This window comes from Microcaecilia unicolor, chromosome 7, assembly GCF_901765095.1.
Source record: "Microcaecilia unicolor chromosome 7, aMicUni1.1, whole genome shotgun sequence".
NCBI classification, from domain to species: Eukaryota; Metazoa; Chordata; class Amphibia; order Gymnophiona; family Siphonopidae; genus Microcaecilia; species Microcaecilia unicolor.
Window position 1 is genome coordinate 103107537 of NC_044037.1, and position 25801 is coordinate 103133337.

The window sequence follows — 25801 nt, forward strand, 5'->3', positions numbered from 1 at the left end:
CTTTCTTTTTGGCCAGATGCTCAGATTGTAAGCTCTATGAGCAGGGATTGTCATTTTTGTGTATGGTGTACAGCGCTGCGTATGCCTTGTAGCGCTATAGAAATGTTAAGTAGTAGTAGTAGTAGGGAGCGAGTTGTCACATCTTCCCCCACCCCTCTTCTCCCAGAGGGGCAATGGTGCCTGGTTACTGTCGCCTCCATGGCACTCGTACCCAACTGCACAATAGGACAAGAGAAGAAAGTTATTTTTAACTGGGGCGTAGCCATATCAAAAAGCACAAACATTTCGTCCATAAATGTAAAACTAGCAGAAAGAAATACGCCCAGATAATAACGAAAAAGAAAAATCAAGGCGACATGACGTCACTAGCAGTGTATTACCGTACACACCTCAGACTCAACCTGATTATAGACAAGCCGATCATCCATTCCCCGCCCCTATCTAGCGCGGCGTGCGTCGCTTGTACTAGCGTGTGAAGTGTGTACCCCCCGGCAGAGCGGTTGTTAGGGGGTGGGGCGCCGTGCGCTGCGTGGTTGCTAGGGGCCGGGGAGAGGCTGAGGGCGAGGCGTCGACAGAGATGGCGGCGGCAGCGGAACGAGCCCAGGCTGCAACTGTAGTAGCTCCGGCTGTGGCCGGACACACGAAGCCCGGCATTGAGTCGGTGAAGGGCCAGCTGTTCGACGTGGGGCCGCGGTATACGGAGCTGCAGTACATCGGGGAGGGCGCATACGGCATGGTGTGGTGAGTGCAGTCCGGGCCCCGCCCTGCTCCGCTCTTATTCCCTCTTATTCTTCTTGCCACTGCCTCATTCACAGCTTCTTCTAGGCCAAGCTCGTCCCACCTTCAGCCTCTCCCTTGGCCAAGCTGTGCACGCCCGCAGCCTCCTTCCGCACTGACCCTGACCTTCCCCCTTGCCAGGCTTATGCTAATTGCAGGGGGGTTTCCCCCGTCATCTAAGGTTTTTACTTGCTCTACCTGTTCCTTATGCTAACTGTAGCCTAATGCCATGCTAGCCTCCCACTAAGTATAGATTTACCCGGTAGCAATCGTTGCTTAGTCCCAAGCTGCTTATGCTTGTTTCAGTTTTTTCTGTTGTAATCTTTCTATTAACTGCAACCTCGCCCCTAGCGAACCTACCTGCAGATTTGCCACCCTTACTCGTTGTAACTTTACCCTAATGCTCAATCTCGTTCAGGTGCATCTCTGTCTAGTGCCAACTCTCATCGAAACCAGGCTTTACCGTCTCTTGCGTTACTTTATACCAGCTGAATGGTTATGACTTCATCTTAGCTGCAGCCTTCTTTTGTGCCACTCGTGCTACCTGTATTTCTTAACTGTTTCTCTATTCCTTACTAAATATCTTCCAGCTTCTGCATTACCTCATACTATCTCATTCCTGAGTTTATGCAATCCCATTCCATGCCAAAGTTTTATTCCTTATGCCAGTAGTAACCTTGCTGTATGCCAAACTCATCCCAATTGTAGTTAATGTCCAGTGCCAACTGCAGTCTTATTCAGTGATAAGCTGCTAGCTTATTCCAAATCCAGATCCAAAACAACCTTCTGTATGCATCTCTATTCTGCTTGCAGCCTGTTTAACTTTATCATACCTGCTGCCTTACCTCATGCAAACCTTGTACCAAGTGCAGCATGATCACAAGTCAGCTTTGTGGCAACCTTGACCTGTCTACAGTCTCTTCTCATACCAGTCTTTCATTTTAAATTTTATAACTGCAGTCTCATCTCATGTTGATATTATACTAACCGCGGGCAATAGAATAGTCCCGTGAACTGGATGTACTGGTCTTGTCAGTTATAGTCTTATTCCATGTTGGGGTATAGGTGATATCCTGTGTTCCTTGGTTCAAAGAGGATGCCCATTATTTGGGGGCGTGCTGCATCTTAGATCTTGATGGATCACAATAAACTGCACTACATATGTCACTAGCTGAGAAGCAAGCAAACTTTATGGTCCAAGGGCTACATTGAAAACCCTGGCTGGGGTGGGGAGAGGTGGTGGGAGTCTATGGTATGAGTAGCAGGTGAGGGGATCCTGGCTGATCCCCAGGACTTTCCCAGCCAGTACCTCCTTTGACCATTGGGGGGGAGTGACTCCTCTTTATCAATGAAGGTCCACCTGTGGTGCAGCATTTCAGCCTATCACAGGCGGGCATTTCAGGTACATCATGTGTGTCTACACACAGGGGCTGATGTTTACATTTCCCTCCCTCCCCTCCCCCCAGCGCAAAAGCCCCAATAAGTTTGTTTTTCGCCTTCCAGCACCTCCTCAAGCTGGCACAAAGGGGCCATGGTCCACTCTAAAACTCCCACCTCTCCCCTTGGATAGGACACTACTATTTCAGACCTTTAATGTTTCCAAAGCAGCTAGTAGATAAGTGTTAGTAAATCGGGTTGTGTGTAATATTGGGACATGCATAGTGGTCTGGAAACTATGGTCAGCAGCACTAGTCGTAACTTTTTACAGGTCTATATCCCATACTTCCTCTAATACTATCTACATTTTTGTTTGCTACTTTTCATATTTATAGTCTTATGCTTGCATGCTTATCCCTATCTTCTCCATTTATTAATATTTTTTCTGTTCAGCTTTTATTGGAGGCAGTTTTAACAAACTGCATACAGGTATAGTTTACAAACAGAGGACCTGATCAAGGTGTCTTTCTTTCTTTCTTTCTTTCTTTCTTTCTTTCTTTCTTTCTTTCTTTCTTTCTTTCTTTCTTTATCTTACCAAATCAGCACCAAGGTCACAATGATTGTCAGTGGGCTGCTTATGTGCCCATACCTTTATTTGTATCTCAGAGGTGGCAGTATATTAAGAAAATATCAATACCAATCCAGAAATATTAGGATTAAGAGGATTTTTTCCCTTCTCTCTCTTTTAAAGGTTTAAAGTTTACTGTTTGTATGTTTAGAATTATTTTTGTTTTGTTTTGGGGTTTTTTTTTTTTTTCACTTTTCTGAATTTCAGGCATTGAGTATCATATTTTAGGTGCCCAGGTGACCTGACTCCCAGGACTTTTTCAGCCGTGATGTATATAGCATAAGTCATGAAATTCCAGGGCCAGCTATACTAGCCAGAAAAATTCCTTACAATGTGTTAAATAGCACAAACGAATTTATCTTGTTGAGCAGACTGGATGGACCGTGCAGGTCTTTTTCTGCCGTCATCTACTATGTAAATTCATGCCCAATCTCTACCTATTCTGCTCCCTATTCCACACTGAACAGAATGGGATTTTGAAGCACATAGTTCATGACAACTATTTAGCACACTTTAGTAAAAAAAAAAAAAAAGGCCATGTATTAGTGTGGCGAGGGAAGAAAATTGTCTGCATTTTGTTGTTGTTGATGTTCATATTACCATAGAGGCAGTGATGTACCTTTCATGCCACTAGGCAATGCTTTTCATCCCTTACCCTAACCAGTAGGGATTCAGGATCACCACAGTGAACATGCATGAGAGAGATTTATATACAATGGGTCTTTTTTTGATATATTGCAGATCTTGTGCTAACCCTGAAAATCCAACTAGCTAGTTGTAATATCTTCATAGAGATTTTTTTTCTCTGCTTTTCTAGTACTAGCTTCCACTTCATTCCCTTTTGTGGCTCTTTACCTACTTCAGGTATGCCTGCACTCATCTTGTTCTCCTTTACGCCATCCTCCAGCATTTCCTTGCAGCAATGCCTTTGAGCCATATTTCAAGGAATTTTCTCAGTCTAGCCCAAAATTTCCTGATGCTCAAGAGTGGCTACAATATCTGAGCTATTACAGTTAATGTACAGACACTCATACAAGAAGAAGAAAGCAAGGGGAGATTGGAGACTAAAGTTGACAGAAGATGGGGTCAAAGGGAAAGCTACTGCTCAGTCTAGAGAGGGGCTGTGGCTTGGAAGAAAAGCTATGGCCCCTGTACAAACAGACCTACCTCAAGCTTAAATTAGGAAAGGCAAATAATCAAGTGTTCAAGTCTATTGTCCAAACCGGAGAAAAAAAAGAGGAAATGACTTTTTAGGCATTCGGTATACATGATTGTGCAAACACTGGCATGTAGGCACCTCTTCATCAGGTTGGTGCCACCAAGTCAAGTCTCTTCCTTCCTCTTTCTATTTATTTAAATATGGGGGAGCCCAGTCCTCCTTGAAATTGTTTTGTTTATATAGACTTTCCTGTCTTGATTAGTAGTGTTAAGTTTGAGCTTCCCACCTGGTGCAGACATTAGTTATAACATATAAATCATATATGAAATCTAACCAATGTTTTCTCAAGTTAGGTGCTGAAAGTTTGCATGGTAATAACTCATGTTCCCCTTATAGGAAAAGTCTTAAAATAAATTCATTTCAAAAGAGGAACTAGGTCCCCTCCTAATATATTTAATAATAATACATGAAATTGGATATCCAGATTTTTAGAAGGATGGTGATTTTGAATCTGAAATAAGACTTTTGGAAAACTAAGGTTAGTTAAGATATAGGGATTCGTATATATTTAGCTATGAACTTTTACCCTCATAGATAAGTTGATTTTTCTGCAGTCATCTCCGGCAAAACAAAAATAAAAAAATAATCCATTATGGGAACAGAAATTATACACAGTCGAAATGATTATAGCTTACACCAGATGTACCAGCCAGGATATTTCTGACATTGCTTGTTAGGAATGTGAAGACTTAATTTCAGTATTTCTTTGTGTGAAGGAAATAAACCACACACACCTCTCCAGTTTCCCATGATTCTGCAGCCATGGAAACTGCAACAGACTTGGGGAAACAGCTTATGGTTCTGCCGTTCACTGCTGCTAATTCATTCTCCATCCTGCTACCAAAGCAAACTGTTGCCTTCTCTAGAATTTTCCTATGCTGGCTCCTGTTACTATACCCTGTTATCTGCTTACCACCTTCACTAGTTTTCTGGCCAAACCTGCCCCTTCTGGCTGTCCTACCACCTCCGATGCATCTCCCCTTCTCTGTTCTGCTCCCGCCAGAGCCATCAAGATGTTGTCACCCCCTCTTCTTTACTCGAAGGCTGACTTTTGCCACAACTGCTTCAGCCTACAGCTTATTCCTAGTGCCATAAGTGTCTCTCATACTCAGTCACCCGCCCCTGCTGTCTCCTTCTGGTACTATGCGACTGACAGTAAACAAAGCCATGCGGTATTGGCTGAATTAGCAATGGTGGGAAAGGCTGACTGCAGCAACAAAAACTAGCAAAGCAGAGGGGATGAGCATCTGAAGGAACTGAAAGGAGGGTGCTGGAATAGGCAAGAGGAAGAGGAGACATAAGGGTGGACTAAAGAGGGAGAGGAGAAGAGCTACACAAGAAAAGATAAATTGCAGGAGTGAAGAAGAAAGTGTGGCATGCTAGGAAGGAGAAACATGAGAGATTGGATGGTGAAGATGATAGGGTAAAGTCATTCTAGGAGGAAGAGCTAAGGCTGTAGTTGAAAGGTGGGGAAAAAAACAGAAAATGGAGAAGAAAACATGCCAGAATAATTCTGAAAGTCTGCAGTTGTATTCAAATAATGTTTACAATTTGACTTCTCAAAAGGGGTGTGTTCTGTACAGCTGTATACAAATATGCTGCAGAATAGTCACATTAAAAATTAGCTGACAGATCTTTGCTTAGCTGCTGCAGGAAACTGAAAGCTTTGCATACGTTATATGTAACATATACCAACATTTGTATAGTACTTTCAGGTGTATATTGTGCTTTACAGATGCATAATCTCCAGAGAGGAAGGGATAGTAGATGATCATATGGCCTATCCAGTCTGCCTGTCTGTCTTTTATCTGCTTTCATTTTTCTGTTTCTTCCTTTAAGCTTAGTCTATTATACACCTATCTGTGTCCCACCTTCCCCATGCCCTGTGACATGGTGTTCCAAGTCCTGATTCTTTCTATGTTTGTGTGTTGTGGGTAGGGGAAGGAGGTTGAGGGGGCAGGACTTGAGAATTTGGGTGCCAGCCAAAAATATTGAGGGGTCATGGGAGGTTTTTCACTTATGGCTAATTTGTTTTTGGTCTGTTTTTGTCCATTTTCACTTTGTTCTGTCTTTAATCAGTTGTACTTTTTACTTTCCTTTCCCCCTCCCATTTTTTTCACCTTCCAAGGACTCTGCTTTATCCCTTTTGGTTCCAGGCACACTTCTGCCAACTCTTCTCTAATGCCCCATACCTTCAGCTGAGCAGTGGCAGCCTCCACAGCCATCTGTCTGGTGCCAGGATCTTAATTTTAGGTTACTTGATACTCATGAAATTTCCAGACCTGTTTCTCTGTTACCTGTGGCCCAAAATCCTATCATACTGTTTAGTTTAAACCTAAATCCCAATTTTTTTTAGCCTACTTGCTTTGTCTTTTCACATATTATCAAAAACCTACTTTTCCTGTAAAGTATTGAACCACTTTGTGATGTATTCCCTCATCAGCTAGTCTTCATTCTCTAGGATTGTTCCCAGTGCAGTTGGTCTATTTTGCTACTTTTGTTTTCACTCTCGGATCTTGGAACATGCAATCTCATGTCAAAACTTATATCTGATCCGTTCCACTTCAGTAAAACTGCCCTCCATGTCAGCCATGTTCATATCTCCATTCTTGTAACTCTATCATTGTCTATTTCTTTGCCCTCAGCAACTTGCAATACTGGGTCAGTTTTGTCAGTGTGGTCTTTCTTGATTTTTGTCATATTCTCATCTAATTGCTTCTTGAGTGTACATGTTAACATATTCATTCTGCTCTTTCCTCACTTCCTGTTGGTGTCTTGCAAGGTTCTGTCCTTGGGCCACTGCTTTTGTCACTGTATCTCTTAATGCTCTCATTTCCTCCTCCACACTTTTTCTCATCACTCCTTTTCTCACAACATCCAAATTGTTCTTTCACCCATCTGTATGTTCCCAGCTTTCCTCTTCTTTCTCCGTCATGCCCTTTTAAATATGTTCACACTTCTGATGCTGAACCCTAGTGATACTGAGGTGATATGTTTTCCTGCTTTTTCTAGAATTCCCCCACCACTCAGCCTGGTGCATTCCACCCTGTCTTTGACCCTTTCCCTCTGCCTCCATACTTGCTATTTCCTTTAGTTTCTGCTCTATCATATCTGTAAGATCCATCCTCCTGTTGCTTGCTGTGCTTGTCATGTTCATGCAGTTATCTACTCTTGCATTGATTTATTGTATGTCTTTTCTGTATGCCACCTCTTTCTGCTTCTCCAGATCTTTGTCGCTCTTAATTGTTTTCTGTTTCCATTGTTACTCTGTACCTTCCGTCCCCTCCCCAGTCAAAAATATATGTATGTTTTTTTCTCTTGTGCTCACCTCTCTGCATCTTGCATTCTTCTCTGTACTATACAATAGCTATCTTTTGCCTGCAATTTCCCTGCTTACACTCTCCCTGCATTAATCATCCGACTGGTATTTAGGATGTCTCCCTCTCTCACTGTGGATTGATGCGGAAAACCACATAGAGCCACACGCTGATGGTTAAGCGCATGGCTTCTACCGCAAAATGGTAAATATTGTGGCAATGCAGTAATCAGTGACCATGCAAATTAAGTCATTGCCAGAAAAAAAAACAGTGCACACCACTGAAGCTCATTGCCAAAATGCCCTCTTCTGTCGTGCAAGATCGATAAGTTCACACATTGACAGGAAGGGGGGCATTTAAAAATAATGTTGCTGTGTCTGCATTCCCCCAAACACCACAAATCCCCTGCTAGTCTTAGTAGCTCTCATCCCTCCCCGCCCCACCATTTAAAAAAAATTCCTCTACTCAACTCAAAAAGTAGAAAGGCAGGAGTAATGCCTAGTTGTACCAAAGCACCGCTAGGGATCAGCCTATAAAATAAGGCATTAAACATTTTGAATAATGGTGATGCCAAAGGTAGAAGCGAGTGGGCATCACTTCTGCATTTCCATTTTTTGAGATAGGTGGGGAGGTTCTGGAGGGGTTTGGGAATGGGGTACACTAGACTACCAGGGACTTTTTTATTGGGGGGAGTGGCGGTAAAGAATGTTTGGTGCCGGGTCATGGCTTATCTGACCTTGCTTTTTCACTGTTGAATTGAGGGCACCCTGGTCCAGCTGATATTGGATTGCCCTGGGTCCTTCAGGGGTTCTACTTAGTTGTTTTGGAAGTTGTGCCTATTCGCATGAAAGTGCGTCTTGCAGTCCTGGACTTCAGATACTCCGCCTGCATTTTGGCACTGGTGTACTCTGGTACACTTTCTGCTATTCTGGGAAGCATGGGAGGGGTCTTATAAATGCAAAGCCGGATTTTTAATTTAATTAAAAAAAATTTTTAAGCACTGGAACCCATACTTTGCCTCTCTGTTCCCTTGGGGTAGGAGTTTTATTTTAAGTGTATTATGATAGGTTCATCTCCTGAGAAATTTCTCTTTCATATCCCCTGGCCCAGCTTACTTAAGTAGCTGTCAGAAGGGGGAGGGGGGTAGGGAAATTTTCTCTGTCATTCCTCTCTGGAGGGTCATAAGAGCTCAGGCCCTCTGAGGTGGCTGAAGGGGGAGATGTCTCTCTCAGATATTGGGAGGGGTTGTAGAGTTGGGAATGGGGTGGGATTGAGCTAGAATTAGAATTGTATGTGAAATTATAAAGGGGGCAAAGGGATACAGTAGGGATGGGGAGAAAATAGGAATTTGAATTGTTCAACAGTTATAAATCTTGACATTGTGTTGTGTTTTGCTTGTATACAGATTTCTTTAAAAAAAAAAAAAAGATTTAACATAATGGGAGCAAGAGAGCTGCTAGATTACCAGGAATTTTATTTTATGTTGAGGTGGGGGGGGGGGGGGGGTTGTGTTGGACTGGACCTCTAGTCTACCAGGGCAACTAACCTTCCTGTATCTCCTTGGATATGGCTGTAAATTCTCATGTGCTCACCTTAAAATCTGCTTCCTTCTCTGCATTGCAGCAGGATAGCTAATAGCCTCCTTATCATACATTTTGATGTGATGTGCACCAATGTGTATCGCATGAGTTAATTTCAGTGCTGAATCCTTTTCCCTAGTATCCATTCTAGACCAGTCCAGAACAGGTGGGTTAAGTGGAGACAGAGAAACAGTAGTTCTGTATGATTTACCCCGTAAGGGTACCATGCAGCCATGGAATTCTTAGCATTTCTCCATCTCCAGCAGGTAGATGACAGACTTGTTGGGATGGCTCCTTAACCAGTTTTGAAACTGAGCTGGGGGTGTTTTTTTAAGATTTTGGCTCCACGCTTCTGATGTATTTAAAAGGCTTATGTCCAGAAGCAGGATATAGTTAATGCTTCTAAGCCTCCCACCCTTTCTTCCTGAGATTTGACATGAGCAGAGAGAAAATTTAATAATGCAGTAGGGCTATTCCTCAACTCTCTGTGTTTATGCCTTTCATTGTGTTGATAGGAAGACAGCTGTAAGTACTCTGAATGCTCTCTTCACCTACTCATTCTGCATCCTCATACCAAGCTTAGTTGATTATCTCTTAAAGTGCGATTCTTTTGTGCCCTGCTTAGCCTAGGAGGGAGCCCAGCTATATTTATACAAAGCAAGCCTGGGGCAGAGGAATCTGGATTTCCTTGTCACTTGCAGCAGGTGAATCCAGGAACGAGTGGGTTAAATCCGCCTACCAGCAGGTGGAGATAGAGATAAACATACTAAAGGCAGTGATGTCAGACGGCCAGCTCCTTTCTCAGTTAGTATGTCTCTATCTCAGCAGGTGGTGGACGGCTTTTTCTTCAGCTCCTGGGCCCAAGGCCTCTGAGGGTGCTCCTGGGCCGGTGGCCAGTTTGAGCCAGGGGTGGCGGACTGGTGGTGTCCCCTTTGGCAGCATAAGCAGTTGCTGGGTCCCTGCTGTTCACATTCCCTCTGAACAGGCTTATGCTGTTCCTTTCCTTCCCTGTTTGTTTCTGCCTCCTCACTAAAAAAAAAAAAAAAAAAGAGAACCATAGAATTTGTTTAAAAGAGAAACAGAAGCACGGGGAAGTGTGTTTTTTGCTGAGAGCAGGTTTGTGTTACTGCTGTCCGAGTCCTGTTTTCTGTTGCCTGCTTGTCTGAGTTTGCCTCGAAGTGGAGTCGGAGAGTTTTTTACTTCGGCTCAGCTGTCAGTTCCCGCGCTTTCCCGGTCTGGGAGAAGTCCTGCTGGGTTCCTGTTCGGGGGCGGGCGATGGCAGCGGAGGCGGTAAAATGCTGTTCCCGATGTGGGAAACGGCGTTTGGCAGCGGGCCTTTGCAGCACAGAGTGCGCTGATGTGGCGGGACTCGGAGCGGTGCCCCCCACCCACCCACCCACCCAAGAGCGTGCTTTCTCGCCCGGAGCCTGGTGATTCTCGTGCCATTTTGCAATTGGTCGCGGAGCCAGCTCTGTTAGCGGTTTTGGACAAAGCTTCTTGTCTGCTGCTAGTGGAGTTGGGGGGGGGGGGGCATCAGGCACTGTGGGCGGTGGTGCAGGTGCCATGGCTGTGACCTCCTCTGTTGCGGGGGAGGAGTTTTCACCACAGTTTATTTTGCTACTCCATCAGGTGTTTTTGTTGAAAAGGGCCTTGCCCCCCCCTCACGCGGCTGCGACAGCTTCGGCCTTTGATTCTCTCAGGGGGTCTGGGGGTAACCAAGAGATTTTGGGCTTTTCCCCATAGGATTTCTCCTCCCTTAAAAAGCCTAGACTTTCTTTGGGGTCTGAGGAGGAGTCCTGCATACGGTCGCCTGCAGCTTCTCCATGGTGACTCTCTCTCAGCAGACGGGAGTAGAGGACGTGGAGGACGGAGTTCTCACTGACCAACCGGAGGACTCTTCTGCCATGAGGAGTTGTCCTCCTTTATCTCTCAGGCGCTGGAAGCCCTGAATATAGATGATCCTGAGGTTGCGGCTTCTCAGGCAGTCAACCCCAAGATGGCTAGTACCAGACGACCTTCTAAGGCCTTTCCGGTACATGAAGCTATTGAAGAGTCGATTTCGGCCCAGTGGGAGGATCCGGATGGGGGGCTGAAAGTAGCCAGGGCTATGGCCAGGCTGTATCCAGTTTCAGCAGACCGTTTAGAGCAGTTTGCTCTACCTAGGGTGGATGCCCTGGTGACGGCGGTCACTAAGAAGACTACTCTTCCAGTGGAAGGTGGTGTGGCACTTAAGGATATGCAAGACAGACATATAGAGGCCTCTTTAAAATGTGCCTTTGAGGTGGCCGCTTTGACACTTCAAGCTTCTGTTTGTAGTTCTTATGCGACTAGAGATTGTCTCAGTTGGCTATATTATGTGGATTCGATTTCGGAGTCTGATATGCCGGGAACTCCTCAGATGTCGCTGATGGATATTGGGCTGGCGTACTTGGCGGATGCCTTGTATGATTTGGTCCGTGCTTTGGCCAAACTCATGGCCTTGACCGTTTCCTCTCGGCGTCTTCTGTGGCTCCATCATTGGGCTGCAGATATGGCCTCTAAGCAACAGCTCATTAAATTGCCTTTCTGAGGGAAATTGCTTTTTCGGGAACACCTAGAAAGGTGCCTCGAGGTCACGTTTCAGAGAGATGCGCCGGTATCGCCCGGGGCGGTCCAACGCAACCTTTCATTTTGGGCAGCGTTCTTCCTTTTGCAACGACAATCATCCGGCTGGACAACCCCCTCTCGTCAGGGGACTCCTTCTTGGGCCTCCCAATGATGGGGCGCAGGTCCACTTGGGAGGAGAGCAGATCGGTGGTCTACTTTCTCTGTTTCTTCCAGAGTGGGCCAGAATTACTTCGGATCAGTGGGTCCTCGATGTGGTGCGACAAGGTTACAAGTTAGAATTCTTCTCTCCCGTCACAGACTTTTTTCTGGAGTCCCGCTGTGTATTGTGGGCCAAGAGGACCGCAGTTCTGCGGTGTTTGCGAGACCTGCTAAGGATAGGGGCTATTGTGCCTGTTCCTTCTCTAGAAAGGCGTACAGGTCGGTACTCCATCTTCTTTGTGGTTCCAAAGAAGGGAGGGGCTTTTCGGCCTATTCTTGATCTCAGAAAAGTAAACCAGTTTTTGCGGGTTCATCATTTCCGCATGGAGACATTAAAGGCAGTTATTGCTGCTGTTCAACCAAGCGAGTTTTTGACGGCTCTCGATTTGAGGGAAGCTTACCTGCACATTCCCATTTGGCAGCCCCATCAGAGATCTCAGATTTGCGGTGCTGGGTCAGAGGAGAGTCGAGTGGTCACCGACTGAGTGATTGTGGTGTTGCAATCCTTAGGTTGGGTGGTTAATATGGACAAGAGTCATCTGGTTCCTACTCAGAGTCTGGAGTATCTTGGAGTGCAAGTCAATACGAAGCGGGGTCTCTGCTGATGCAGCTCTTGCTAGTGTACTGTGGACAACCTTTCTCTCATCAGCATGTTTTACTACCTATGCAGCAATTTTTTTTAAGAGAGGATGCTGCTTCTACAGGGGCTATTCCTTCCCCATCCTACCTTACCACGTCTTTCTTGAGCATGTTATCTTGGAAGTAACTGTCCTTGTATCAGGCTATCCCCTATTCATATTGAGGCAGTTTTGGCTTGACACTAATTCAGGAAGTTCTAAATGTTCACCATCCCTCCTTCTCTCCTCCTCTCATTTCTAGTGGATAAGAGACATCTAGCTCCTCCTGTATGCTACAGATTTAGGGTGGTTTGTCCAGCATACCTTTTATCTCTGGTTTAGAGTGCTGAAATTGTATGGAAATAGAGGTTTCACCCTGCATATAAGTATTGACAGTTATTTGCTGGTATTTTTAGCTAGGCCTGGGAACAGGCAAACTACTTGCATATCAGCTATGCGCATACATTTTTCTTTTCCCTACACTTTCCAGTGTGGTTGGGAATGCAGACAGTTCACTCACCGAAGGATGATCATAACAGTGCTCCCTAAAAACTGAAGTATTTGACTTACACTGGGAGCAGACAATCTCATAGATAATCCACTTCTCTCCTTCCTATCTGTGAATGAAGGTGATATCATGTTGCAACTAAGTCATGGTAAGTCAGCATATTAGCTGATGCACTTCTTCTAGTTTAGGATTGAAGCCAAACTTTTGAACACATCAGGTAAGGCCATGCGGTTTCTCTTCTGGTTAGGCTTGATGCCAAACTTTTGCAAACCTAAGGTAAGGCCATGCGGGTTCCTAGTTTGTGGTATGTCTAGCATGCTTTATGTGCAGTAACACCAGTTGGTGGTGCTTTTGCATAAATTACTGGCCTTTTATTGCTATTTCCATAGCAGGTAGACAACTTAAGCATGTCGAACCTTAGCTGTTCAGCTGTTATGAAGTTTTCAAGAATCTTCTTTTCATATTGTACTTTACACTTGGATAGTCATGCACAGATTCAATTCTCTATTGAATTAATTAATATATTGGTGAAAGACATCACTTTTTAGGTTAGTTTCTTTCTGTCCCAGTAGAGATGGCTAGTGGGAATAGCCTACAGAGTTGACTTTTTTTTTCACTTTTTTATTTATTAAAATAACTCTGCAACAACCAATTTCTCAAAAAGAGAGCAGCATATCCTGCTCACATTTGCCCACACAGGGGCTCATAAGCATTAAACTACTACATCTGGAACCACATTTTCCATTATGTCTGCTGCTACAAGAACTCATGCTATCAAAATCATCCCCTAAACAATATTCACTACACAATTAAACCGTGTGCCCCGAACATACAACATCCCCTTCCCTCCAACCAACTCTATCCCCCTCCAACCCCTACTCAACTTGAGAACACCCCCCTCCTATAATCCTCCACAAACCTAAATACTTATTAGTCGCTGTTGCAAACGAGCCCATCCTCCCTTATGTCGAAATGCCCCCTCCCTGCGGCAGGCCGTTAATTGCTCCATTTGTATTAACTGACCCAATTTACATTTCCAGTCACCCAGTGTCAGGTGGGGGGGGGGGGGGGGGTCTGCCCTCTTCCAGACAAGCGACGATTTAAGTCTTCCTCCCAAGCCCCCTGAAAACCAAATGGTCTGTGATCATATCCCCTGAAAAGTTTATATATCACTGCTATTGGTATTTTTTTTTTTTTGTTACATTTGTACCCCGCACTTTCCCACTCATGGCAGGCTCAATGCGGCAAGCAATATGGGAACATTCCTCAACAAAAGCCACAGGCTTTCCAAACTTTCCCTCTCCTGAGGATTCCCCCCGCCCCAACCCAATGTCCCCACGAAATGTTGAATCTATGTATAGGAAAATTTGTCTCCCCTCGGCAAACTATACATGGAGCACAGCATTTCAAAACTTTTCACCCTCTCCCCCCCCCCCCCACCCCGCAGCACAGCCTGGAAGTTCATAATGCCCGCTTGCTCCCACTGCACAAAACTAGCATTTTCTCTCCCCGCCCCAAATCTTGGCTCCCATCATAAAGACGCCATTGTCGACACCCCCTCACATTGTCCCCATTTCTTCCTCACTCCTCCCCACAATTCCACCAGTTGCCTTACATATGGATTCTGTATCCCTACCAAGATCACTCCCACTCCTTCGGTAGTCCATAAATAAGAGCTCAATTGCCTGTGTGGACTATACGAGTTGCTCCAGCTGACTAGCAGGCTTATTTGTCCCCTTCTTCCAGTCCATAATCATCCTGAGTTGGGCCGCAACATAATACCATTCAATATTGGGCACTGCTTCCCCCCCCCCCCCTCTCAGGGGCACCCCATAACACTCGTCTAGCTAAACAAGGATACCTGCCCCCCCCCTCCCCATATAAACTGTGACACCAAACCCTGCGATTGTTTAAATGTCCGTTTCGGAATTGCCACTGGCAGCGCTTGAAACAAAAATAAGTCTCGGCAGCACATTCATTTTCACCACTGCCATACGCCCCCACCACGAAAGCCACAATCCCTTCCACCAGGTTAATTCCCCCCGAATTTGATCTGTTATCTTCCCATAATTGAGGCTATACACCCTACCCAAGTTCCTAGGAATCTGAATCCCCAGATACCGAATGTGATGCTTGGCCCACTTAAATGCAAACAATGTCCTCAATCTGCTTTTTTCCCCGTGCCTCAAAGAAATCCCCAATAGCTCACTCTTATCCATATTAACCCGTTAACCAGCATATCATTCAAAATCCCTAAAAATCTCCAACACCACAGGTAGTGTCCTCTCAGGATCCACCACATATAATAGCACATCATCCGCAAATAACGCAATTCAATGTTCCAACCCCCCAACCCTAATACCATACAAATCTGGATGCTGCCGTATCAGTACCGCCAGCGGCTCTATTTACAGGGCAAAGAGAAGGGGCGACAAAGGACATCACTGCCTTGTCCCTTTTACCTATTGGGATAAAGGAAGTGTATCCCCCATTAATATTAAAGTGCGCCTTTGGTGCTGTTGACAAAGCTGCCAACCACACCCCAAAATTATCTCCCAAGCCCATGTGACTCATCACTGCGCGCAAAAACCCCCAACTCACCCGGTCGAAAGCCTTCTCTGCGTCCATAGCCAACAAAGCTGTACTAGACTGGGATCTTTGTGCCTCCCATATTAAATGGAGAGTACGCCTTATGTTGTCCCCTACCTGTTTCTTCGGGATAAACCCAGATTGATCTGGAGTGGAGGAGTGGCCTAGTGGTTAGGGTGGTGGACTTTGGTCTTGAGGAACTGTGTTCAATTCCCACTTCAGGCACAGGCAGCTCCTTGTGACTCTGGGCAAGTCACTTAACCCTCCATTGCCCCAGGTACAAATAAGTACCTGTATACAATATGTAAGCCGCATTGAGCCTGCCATGAGTGGGAAAGCGCGGGGTACAAATGTAACCAAAAAAAAAAATAAATATGGACCAATTTTGGCAACACCCTAGCCAACCGGTTAGCCAGGACCTTGGCTATTATCTTTGCATCCACATTCACAAGTGAAATTGTACTAAATGCCCCACAAACAGGATCTTTTCCAGGCTTAGGCAGAACCGTTATCCCAGCCTCAGACATAGATATTGGCAGTCCACTAACCTCCAAAGCTCCATTTCCCACCCTCACCAAAAGGTCTCCCAACTACTCCACAAAACATTTATAAAACCTCGCCGAATAACCATCTAAACCTGGTGCTTTACCATTAGGGAACCGCTTTATCACACCCTGTACCTCTCCTAACCTAATGGGTTCCCCAAGCTGAGCTCTTTCAGACTCATCCAAGCATGGTAAGGGAATCTTATCCAAAAACGTAGCCATATCTATCATCGGTGGTTCCTCAGAAGCACTATAGAGTGCTTGATAATGTTTTGCAAAGCAAATTCCAGTGTCTGAGTCAGCATAATGCCATCTTCCCCTCTCGTCCTTCAACTTTTGAATAAGGGAACACCCTCTCCGTGCCCTCAAGTAATGGGCCAATACACTGGATATATTGGCAAACTCAAAGTACTGTTGCTTAAGCTTGGTTCTCATAAATTCCACCTCCGCCATCTTCAATTGTGCTATTTCCCCCCTCACTTGCTTAAGGTCTACCCATACCTGTGGTGTAGGGTTCCTTTTGTGTAGCTGTTCTAAATGCAATAACCTCTTCTGCAAAGTCAGTGATTCTTGCCCTTTTTCCCTTTTTTTTTGCGCAACTCCCACTTAATCAAAACACCCCTCAACACTACCTTCAGCGCATCCCATAACACCCTATCTGTTACTTCCCCATTATCATTAAAACATCTGAATTCTTGAATAGTAAGCTGAATATCTTCACACACTTGCTCATCCCCAAGCAGTGATTCATTGTCTCCAGTCTCCTTGTCCCCTACATTGGCCCAATCCAGTTAATTTAATCCACATTGGTGCGTGATCAGAAACTCAAATACTCTCTATCTCAGTGGCCTCCACCATATGCCAGCCATTGCGATGTACCCATAGCCCATCTATCCGGGAGTAAGTCTGTGCTGCATGTTAGTAGAAGGTGTAATTCCGCTGCACCCCATGTAACAACCTCCAACAATCCACCACCTCCAACCCCTTCAAAAATTGTAATAATGCTTTCCTCCCAGAGCCACTCTGCTGTCCTGCTGCTGAATGATCCATCCTCGCATCTGGGGCAATATTAAAATCCCTCCCCTACCACAACCTGCCCTCCTACAAATCCCAAGATTTCTTCTTTTAATGTTTGAAAGAAGTCCCTCTGTCCCACATTTGGAGCATAAATGTTAATCAGTGTCAATTCCTTCCCCTGCAACCACCCTCTGAGGCCCACACAACGCCTACTAGTGCCCCAAAACACCTCTTTAATCACAAGTCCACACGTTTGCCTGATCAGAATAGCCACTCCCCCCCCCCCCCCCCCATCCTTTTTGGCCCTATTCCCTGATGTACCACCACTTCCCTAAAAGATCTACGATGCAGCAAGTGTGCATCTCTTGGTCGTAAATGTGTGTCCTGTAAAAACGTTACATCCCACTTCAACCTACCCAACTCCTTAAATACTCTACTGCGTTTCCCCTGGTTATTTAGCCCGTTTACATTCCATGTACCCACTAAAAATGTCTCTCTCTTCCCCACCCCACCCCTCCCCCCCCCCCCTGTTCCAACCCCACACTCCTCTGCTCCAACTTATCCCCTACCCTCCCCTTCCCTATAGCTGATCTCTCAGTAAATCAGCCATCCTTCCAGGAATCCACATACTCTCCCGGGACCTTAACCTCTCCAAAGCTAATCCCTATCCCTCCCATCACCCCACATAAACCCACTTTCATTGTAATCATGCATCCCATACTTCTCCTCCCAACCTCTCCACTAATTCAAACAATACATCACCAGTCCACACAAATCTATAGTCCTTCAGGAAGCTTGCTTGTTAGTCGTCTTCCCCTGATCCACCACCTGCTGCCACACCGAATCCTCTCTGGGTTCCCTGTCAGCCTCCCATGTCTCCTTCAGAGCTGGAATATCCCTGCACCCCAAAGAGCGCAATGAAGACCTTGCCAACTTTGCGCGATTTACCATCCACAGTTAGCCACATTCCAAATGGAAAAAGCCACTTATATCGAATCCCCTTTGACCTCATATATGTTGTGGCCTCTCGGAAGGAAAGACGCTTTTGCAGTGTAGTCCATGCCAAATCCTGAAACACTCCAATCTTACAGTTTTTCCGTATAATTTCTTTTTGCTGCCTTGCTTTAATCAATATCTTTTCCTTTGTGTGGAAATCAGCAAAACACACCACTATGTCTCTCTGTCGTGTTTCCCGCTGCGGGCCTGCCACTCTGTGTGCTCTCTGGATGTGAAAATCCGGTACTTGGCCTCCATCTGCAGAGTTCAAAATGAACCCACACAATTCTCGAATCACTGCTTCACAATTGCTGAAGATGTCCGATTCAGGGATTCCCTTAAATCGCAAGTTATTGCGACGCGACCTGTTCTCCAGGTCTTCCACCTACTCCCGGAGTTGTAATTCCCGCGTGTCCACGTTAACCACTTTATGCAGTTTCCATGTCCAGTTTAACAGTCTCCATTCCCTCCTCCATCTCTCCGACATGTGTTCCCAGGTCACGAATTTTGGCCCTGATTTCTCTCGGGGCAGTTTTTATATCCTGTCGGACCCCTGCCAGGTCGGCCTTCAGGTCCTGAAACCAAGCCATAACCTCTGTTTTTGCAATTTCGCCACTCAGGGGACCATCCTCAACACACTCATCCTCCGCCACAGCGAGACTCGCCGCCATCTTTACTCCACTACATTCCGGCCCCTCTGACGCCACCGGCGTTTTCTTGCCTTGCTCCGTTGTAAAACGGAATCGTTCCAATCTTCTCTTCGGTGGCATTCCTCAGGGACCTGTCCACTTCAATGCTCACCTCGGGATGCTGCTCGATGCAATGGGATTAGCTCACTTCAAACAATGCCCCGACGGAGCGCCCCATTTAAGCTGCCATTCTGGTTTGTGACATCAATTCCTTCATATTTTGCCACAGTCTTATCAGCCAGCCAGCTTCCCATCCAGGACCACCATCTAGGCCTGTAGCTCCGCCATCCGTCACCACGTGCTCCCTCCGGAAGGCCTGCAGCTCCACTCTGCCCTGTCCTTTCTCCCACCATGCCTCAGCCACAACTCCCGGCTCCATGCGACCGCGGCCCCCCCCCAGCTGGGTTCCAAATTTATCCTCCTCCAAAGAGCCACAAACAATGGGGAAGCCTCTTCCCATCAGGCCACCAAGCACACGTGACCCAGGAGCAGTCGACCAGGCAGCGATTGCCCAGCCGCAGCAGCCCCGATCTCCCAGCTCTACAGGACCGGCTGTCTAGACCAGGATCGCCGCTCCCCGCCTGCCACCATCCAAGGCCTCCGCCTCTGCCCTCTACAGAGTTGACTTTTAACACCTCATATATGAAGGTTGCATGAAAGCCTTATCCTCCTGTATTTAAAAATAAATGAGTTCAAAAAGTGCACTGCAGGAGAGCCGCTTATTGGAATTTGTGTCGCTTATCCTTGACTCGTTTGGCATAGAGGAGCAAGTGCCGACTAGAGACCCTGGTGTGTTGAAGGAGTGATACATAGCTGTTCATTCCCTTTCAGAGCTTAATACTTTATTTATTTATTGTATTTGTACCCCACATTATCCCACCTTTTCCATATCATCAAGCTGATCAATCCATAGACTGGTGGGTTGTGTCCATCTACCAGCAGGTGGAGATAGAGAGCAAACTTTTGCCTCCCTATATGTGGTCATGTGCTGCCGGAAACTCCTCAGTATGTTCTCTATCTCAGCAGGTGGTGGTCACACACAGCAGCAGCTCTGGCTAGGCCTCCAAGCCTAATTTTTAGGTTTTGTTGAGTGCCTGGGGTTGAGGGCTCTTTTGAGCAAGTGCAAACCTGGTGGTGCCAGGTCCCTCCTTTTCTCCCCCCTCCCGCTGGCTCCGTTTAAAAAAAAAAAATTTTTAAACGTCCTTAAAGGCGTTTATTTCGACGTTTATTTAAACGTTCATTGCAGCTACTCACTGGGACACCAGTTCGTTACAGCTCGGAGCGGACAGCAGGTAATTTTTACCTTTTTATAGCGGGCAGGGGGTTCCCCGATTCTTCTCCTCGTGGCATATGGCGTCGGAGGGCGAGGGCGCAAAGGGTCGCTCCCCGGATCGCTTGAGCGCTTCTAGAGGGGATGCGGGGGTCTTACAGCCTGATTCGCCCTTGTTGGGTGACAGTTTCGTGACCGATGAATGTCCCGGTCCTTCCTCCGGCGTGGCGGTTTTTCCCGCCATAAACGCCCATCCCCCGCTCCTCGCCTCCGCCATCTTGGCCAGCCACGCGGCTCGGACGGCTTCTTCGTGGGCCGCCCTTGAGGTTGGAGACATTAATGCCATGAACGCCCTTAATTTGGGCGACGGCACAAAAGCGGCTAAAGTTAAGCGCCGTTCTTCCCGCGCGGCTCCTTCGCGGAGTGTCGCGCCGGACGCCATTTTGGATGCGCAGCATGTCTCTCCCCCGCTCTTGCGAGCGCCGGTTGAGGGTGCGTCTAGGGCTGTTGCCCAGGCTGCGGAAGTGCACAGTCTGGGGGGTTTCTCCCCCGTGTTTGTTTTGCTGCTGCATCAGGCCTTCCTCATGCACAACGCTGCCCCTGCTCCCTCGTCTGGTAAAGAGGTTGAGGTTCCCAGAGGTAAACGCCCTCGGGTTGATTCCCAGGCCTTGGAGGAATTTGTCTCCTCCGATGTAGATGAGGGCAGCGTGTCTGAGGTCTCCCAACGGTCCTTTGCGGATTCCTTGGAGGAGACGGATCCCCACTCGGATGGAGCGGATGACCCCTCTGCAGCAGCTCTTTAGCTCAGAGGTTTTGCCCAACCTGTTAGTGCAGGCCATGGGCATTTTGAAGATTTCCTCTCCGGAGGACGTCTCTCCCTCAGCCCCTGTTGGCTCTGCCATTATGCTGGGGACGAAGCGCCCGCCTAGAACCTTCCACATGCATGATGCCATGCACTCCTTAATTTCGGCTCAATGGGATGTCCCGGAAGCGAGCCTTAAAGTGGCTAGGGCTATGTCCCGCCTCTATCCTTTGCCTGAAGGTGAACGTGAGGCCTTTCTGTGGCCTACCGTGGATTCTTTAATCACTGCGGTGACTAAGAAAACGGCGTTACCAGTGGAAGGTGGCACGGCCCTAAAGGACGCCCAAGACAGAGGATTGGAGGCGGCCTTAAGGTCGTCCTTTGAGGCGGCTGCTTTAAGTTTGCAGGCCTCAGTTTGCGGCTCCTATGTGGCCAGGGCGTGCCTGACTATGGTGCAGCGGGCTTCCCCCTCGGATCATTCCTTGAGGGCTGTTTGGCCGGCCCTGGAATCGGGCTTAGCCTATTTGGCAGACTTGCTGTATGATGTCTTGAGAGCCTCAGCTAAAGGCATGGCTCAGACAATCTCTGCGCGGCGGTGGCTTTGGCTGAAACATTGGTCTGCTGACCATGCCTCTAAATCCCGCCTGGCTAGATTGCTTTTTAAAGGCAAGCTGCTCTTTGGGGTCGAGCTGGACAAAATCGTGACCGATCTCGGCACGTCTAAGGGCAAGAAGTTACCAGAGGTCAGGGCTCGGGCTAGTACTCGCCCTGGTACCTCCAGAGGACGGGCTCAGGAAGCCCGTCGGTACCGCCCGGGCAGGTCGGGCTCCTCTGCCCTCTCTTCCTTCAAGAGGAACTTCTCCCCCAAGCAGCATTCCTTTCGCAGAGACCGCCGTCCCGGAGGTGCTCCCTCCGGTCCTCCCCCAGGGTCTCGTACCCAATGACGGGGCCTTGATCCACGCCTCAGTGCAGATTGGAGGACGGCTGTCCTCGTTTATGGACGAGTGGACCACAATAACTTCAGACGCTTGAGTGCTGGAAGTCATCAGAGACGGCTACAAGCTAGAATTCTGCCGACCCTTAAAAGACGGGTTTGTACTCTCTCCCTGCAAGTCTCCGGTCAAAGCTGTGGCAGTGCAGCAGACCTTGGACAATCTGTTCCGCCTGGGGGCGGTCGTTCCGGTGCCAGAGAATCAGCCTGGCAAGGGACGTTACTCCTTTTTCTTTGTGATTCCAAAGAAAGGAGGTTCTGTACGGCCTATCCTCGACCTCAAGGGGTCCATTGGGCCTTGAAAGTTCGGCACTTTCGCATGGAGACCCTCCGCTCTGTTATAGCGGCAGTGAAGGCAGGAGAGTTCCTGGCATCCTTGGACTTCAAGGACGCGTACTTGCATATTCCCATCTGGCCTCCTCATCAACGCTTTTTGCGTTTTGCAGTACTGGTCGACACTTCCAGTTCAGAGCCCTCCCGTTCGGGTTGGCTACTGCTCCGCGGACCTTCTCCAAAGTAATGGTGGTCATCGCGGCCTTCCTGTGGAAGGAAGGAGTTCAAGTCCATTCTTATCTGGACGACTGGTTGATCCAAGCCCCTCTTATGCAGAGTGCGGCAAAGCTGTGAACCGGGTGGTTGCTCTTTCGAGCTCCCTGAGGTGGATCATCAACTGGGAGAAAAGCCAGCTGCGCCCGACTCAGTCCCTGGAGCATCTGGGAGTTCGATTCGACACCCCAGTGGGCAGAGTGTTCCTGCCAGACAATTGGATTGTCAAGCTTCAGGCTCAGGTGGACTAGTTCCTAGTAGCCTCTCCTATTCGGACTTGGGACTATGTGCAGCTGTTGGGCTCTATGTCGGCCACGATGGATATAGTGCCCTGGGCCAGGGCTCATATGAGACCACTTCGACAATCTCTGCTGCTGCGCTGGACTCCGATGTCGGAGGATTATGCTGTGCGCCTTCCCTTGGACCCAGCAGTGCGCAAGGCGCTGAGCTGGTGGACGCAGACAGACAAGTTGTCTGCAGGAATGCCTCTGGTGACCCCGGAGTGGATTGTCGTCACGACGGACGCCTCTTTGTCGGGCTGGGGAGCACTCTTCTTGGGAAGGACAGCGCAGGGGCTCTGGTCTCCTGCAGAGGCAAAGTGGTCTATCAACCTCCTGGAACTCAGAGCCATTCGGTTGGCGTTTTTGGAGTTCATCCCGGTACTGGCGTTGAAGCCAGTACGGGTCCTGTTGGACAATGCCACGGCTGTGGTCTATGTCAACCGCCAGGGAGGTACCAAGAGCGCCCCTCTAGCCAAGGCAGCCGTGATTCTATGCCAGTGGGCGGTAGCGAGCCTGGAGCAGCTGTCAGCAGCCCACATTGCCGGAGTCATGAATGTCAAGGCGGACTTTCTCAGTCGCCATACCTTGGATCCCGGAGAGTGGCAGTTAGCGGCTCAGGCGTTCTTGGATATCACGAAGCGCTGGGGCCAGCCGAGCCTAGATCTATTGGCGTCATCGGCCAGTTGCCAAGTGCCGCGTTTTTTCAGCAGAGGACGGGACCCTCGATCTCTGGGAGTCGATGCTCTCCTCTAACAGTGGCCAACACAAGAGCTTCTCTATGTGTTCCCGCCCTGGCCCATGTTGGGCAGGGTGCTAGACCGATTGGCAAAGCATCCGGGCTGGATAATCCTGGTGGGGCTGCCAGTGGAGCAGGGTCTGTTACATCATGGTCCCGTGGTGATGGAGGATCCCTCCCCCTTTGGGCTTACGGCCTGGCTATTGAGCGGCAGCGTCTGAGGAAGAAGGACTTCTCAGACAAGGTCATCGCCACTATGCTGAGAGCGAGGAAGCGCTCTACTTTTACTGCTTACGCCAGGGTTTGGCGTACCTTTGCAGCGTGGCGAAGCAGGCTCATTTTCTTCATTCATTGCTCCAATTTCTTCAGTGTTGGCATTCCTGCAAGAAGGTCTGGAGAAAGGCCTGTCGCTCAGTTCCCTTTAAGTCCAGGTAGCGGCCCTGGCTTGCTTCAGGGACCGCCTGAAGGGTGCTTCCCTGGCTTCGTAGCCAGATGTGGTGCGTTTTCTCAAGGGAGTTAAGTACCTGCGCCCTCCTCTGCACTCAATGGTGCCTGCGTGGAATTTTAACCTGGTGCTCAGAGCATTACAGAAGCCGCCTTTTCAACCCTTGTTGAGGGCATCTCTGAAAGACCTGACATTGAAAGCAGTCTTTTTGGTGGCTATCCTTCAGCCAGAAGAGTTTCCGAGCTCCAGGCACTCTCATGTCGAGAGTCTTTTCTGCAGTTCACTGAGGCAGGAGTGACTATTCGCACAGTGCCTTCCTTCCTGCCCAAGATTGTTTCTCGCTTCCATGTGAATCAGCAGCTCTGTCTCCCTTCCTTTCGTAGGGAGGACTACCCAGAGGAGTACTCTGCTCTTAAATATCTGGATGTGAGACGAGTCATCATCAGATACTTGGAAGTGACCAATGATTTCCGGAAATCGGATCATCTGTTTGTCCTGTTGGCAGGTCCTCATAAGGGTCTGCAGGCTGCTAAGCCTCCAGTGGCAAGATGGGTCAAGGAAGTCATTGCCGCGGCTTATGTGGCCGCAGGGAAGGTGCCGCCTATCCAGCTGAAGGCTCACTCCACTAGAGCTCAGGCGGCCTCGATGGCAGAGGCCGGGTCCGTCTCCTTGGAAGAGATATGCAAGGCGGCAACTTGGGCATCGGCCCATACATTCTCCAAGCATTACCGCTTGACTGTGGCGGCACGGGCGGGAGCTTCAGTGTTGAGTTCAGGGATTTCTATGTCCCGCCCTGGGTGAGTACTGCTTCGGTACATCCCACCAGTCTATGGATTGATCAGCTTGATGATATGGAAGGTAAAATTATGTATAATCATACCTGATAATTTTCTTTCCATTAATCATAGCTGATCAATCCATAGCCCCGCCCAGATATCTGTATGGTTTCTATTCTGGTTGCATTTCAGGTTCAAGTTTAGTCTTCAGTTACTTCAGGAAGACTTCGGGTTCAAGTTTTTTCACTTGGATTCTTCAAGAGTTGAGACGAGTTTGTGTTACAGTGAGCTGCTGCATTCCTCTCCCCTCCGTTTTACGGGGCTGGATTGAGACATAAATTCTGCCGGCACTCCCTCCCGCTTCGTGCGGTTGTAGGGCAGTTTTGTACCCCTCCCGCTTCGGCGGTGCTAGGGTCAGTCAGCTCCTCCCGCGGTTGCGGTTGCAGGATAAGCCAGATCCCCCCGCATCGGCGGGTGTGGTGTCCCTCCCCCGCTCCTCTGGGATGAGCTGGACGGATTCCCCTCCCCCACTTGTGTGGGGATGAGCTGGGTTAATTCCCCTCCCCCACTTGTGTGGGGATGAGCTGGGTTAATTCCCCTCCCCCGTTTCGGCGGTGGTGAGCTGGGCAGAGTGTCCCTTTGTGGGTGTAATTCTCTAAGTGCTGAGTCCTGCAGATGGAGCTTTGATATCGACATACTGAGGAGTTTCCGGCAGCACATGACCACATATAGGGAGGCAAAAGTTTGCTCTCTATCTCCACCTGCTGGTAGATGGACACAACCCACCAGTCTATGGATTGATCAGCTATGATTAATGGAAAGAAAATTATCAGGTATGATTATACATAATTTTACCTTTGCATGCTCAATGTGGCTTACAGAGTATGGAAATGAGAACGTCATTACATGATCTAAGAAAACAGTTGATAGGTCATAAGCTGAGGTGAAAGAGGAATTTAGGTAGAAGGTGTTAGGTAAGATTGTGAAAGAGGTGTTTTGGTGTACTTGGGTGGTTTAAGGAATGATTTGTTTCATTGAGGGTGACTTTTGTAGGCTCTGTTGAAGAGATGCGTTTTCAAAGCTTTGCGAAAGCTGGTTAGATTGGTCATGGTTTTTAGGGCCTTGGGTAGTGCGTTCCCTAAGGGTACTAGTCACTATTGTCATAGAAGAATGTATTCTAGCAGGGATTTTCATGTCCAACCCAGTTTCAGGACTGCTTTGCTATATCCCACTTGTTCTGGACTGGTCTGGTTTGGACTAGAGACTTGCATGGGAACGGGGATTGCAGGA

The 25801-nt window shown here is 47.9% G+C and overlaps 1 protein-coding gene across 2 annotated transcripts in view; it reads left to right on the forward strand.

The window, feature by feature from the left end:
• Positions 1–531: 531 nt before the first annotated feature.
• Positions 532–25801, forward strand: part of MAPK3 (mitogen-activated protein kinase 3) — a 73771-nt gene continuing 48501 nt past the window's right edge. For both annotated transcript variants that reach the window (XR_003942872.1, XM_030210067.1), the window contains exon 1: positions 532–741. Coding sequence is in view for 1 of the 2 variants with exons in the window: in XM_030210067.1 (XP_030065927.1) it covers positions 578–741 (164 nt within the window). In the remaining variant the exon portion in view is untranslated. The remainder of the gene's footprint in view (positions 742–25801) is intronic.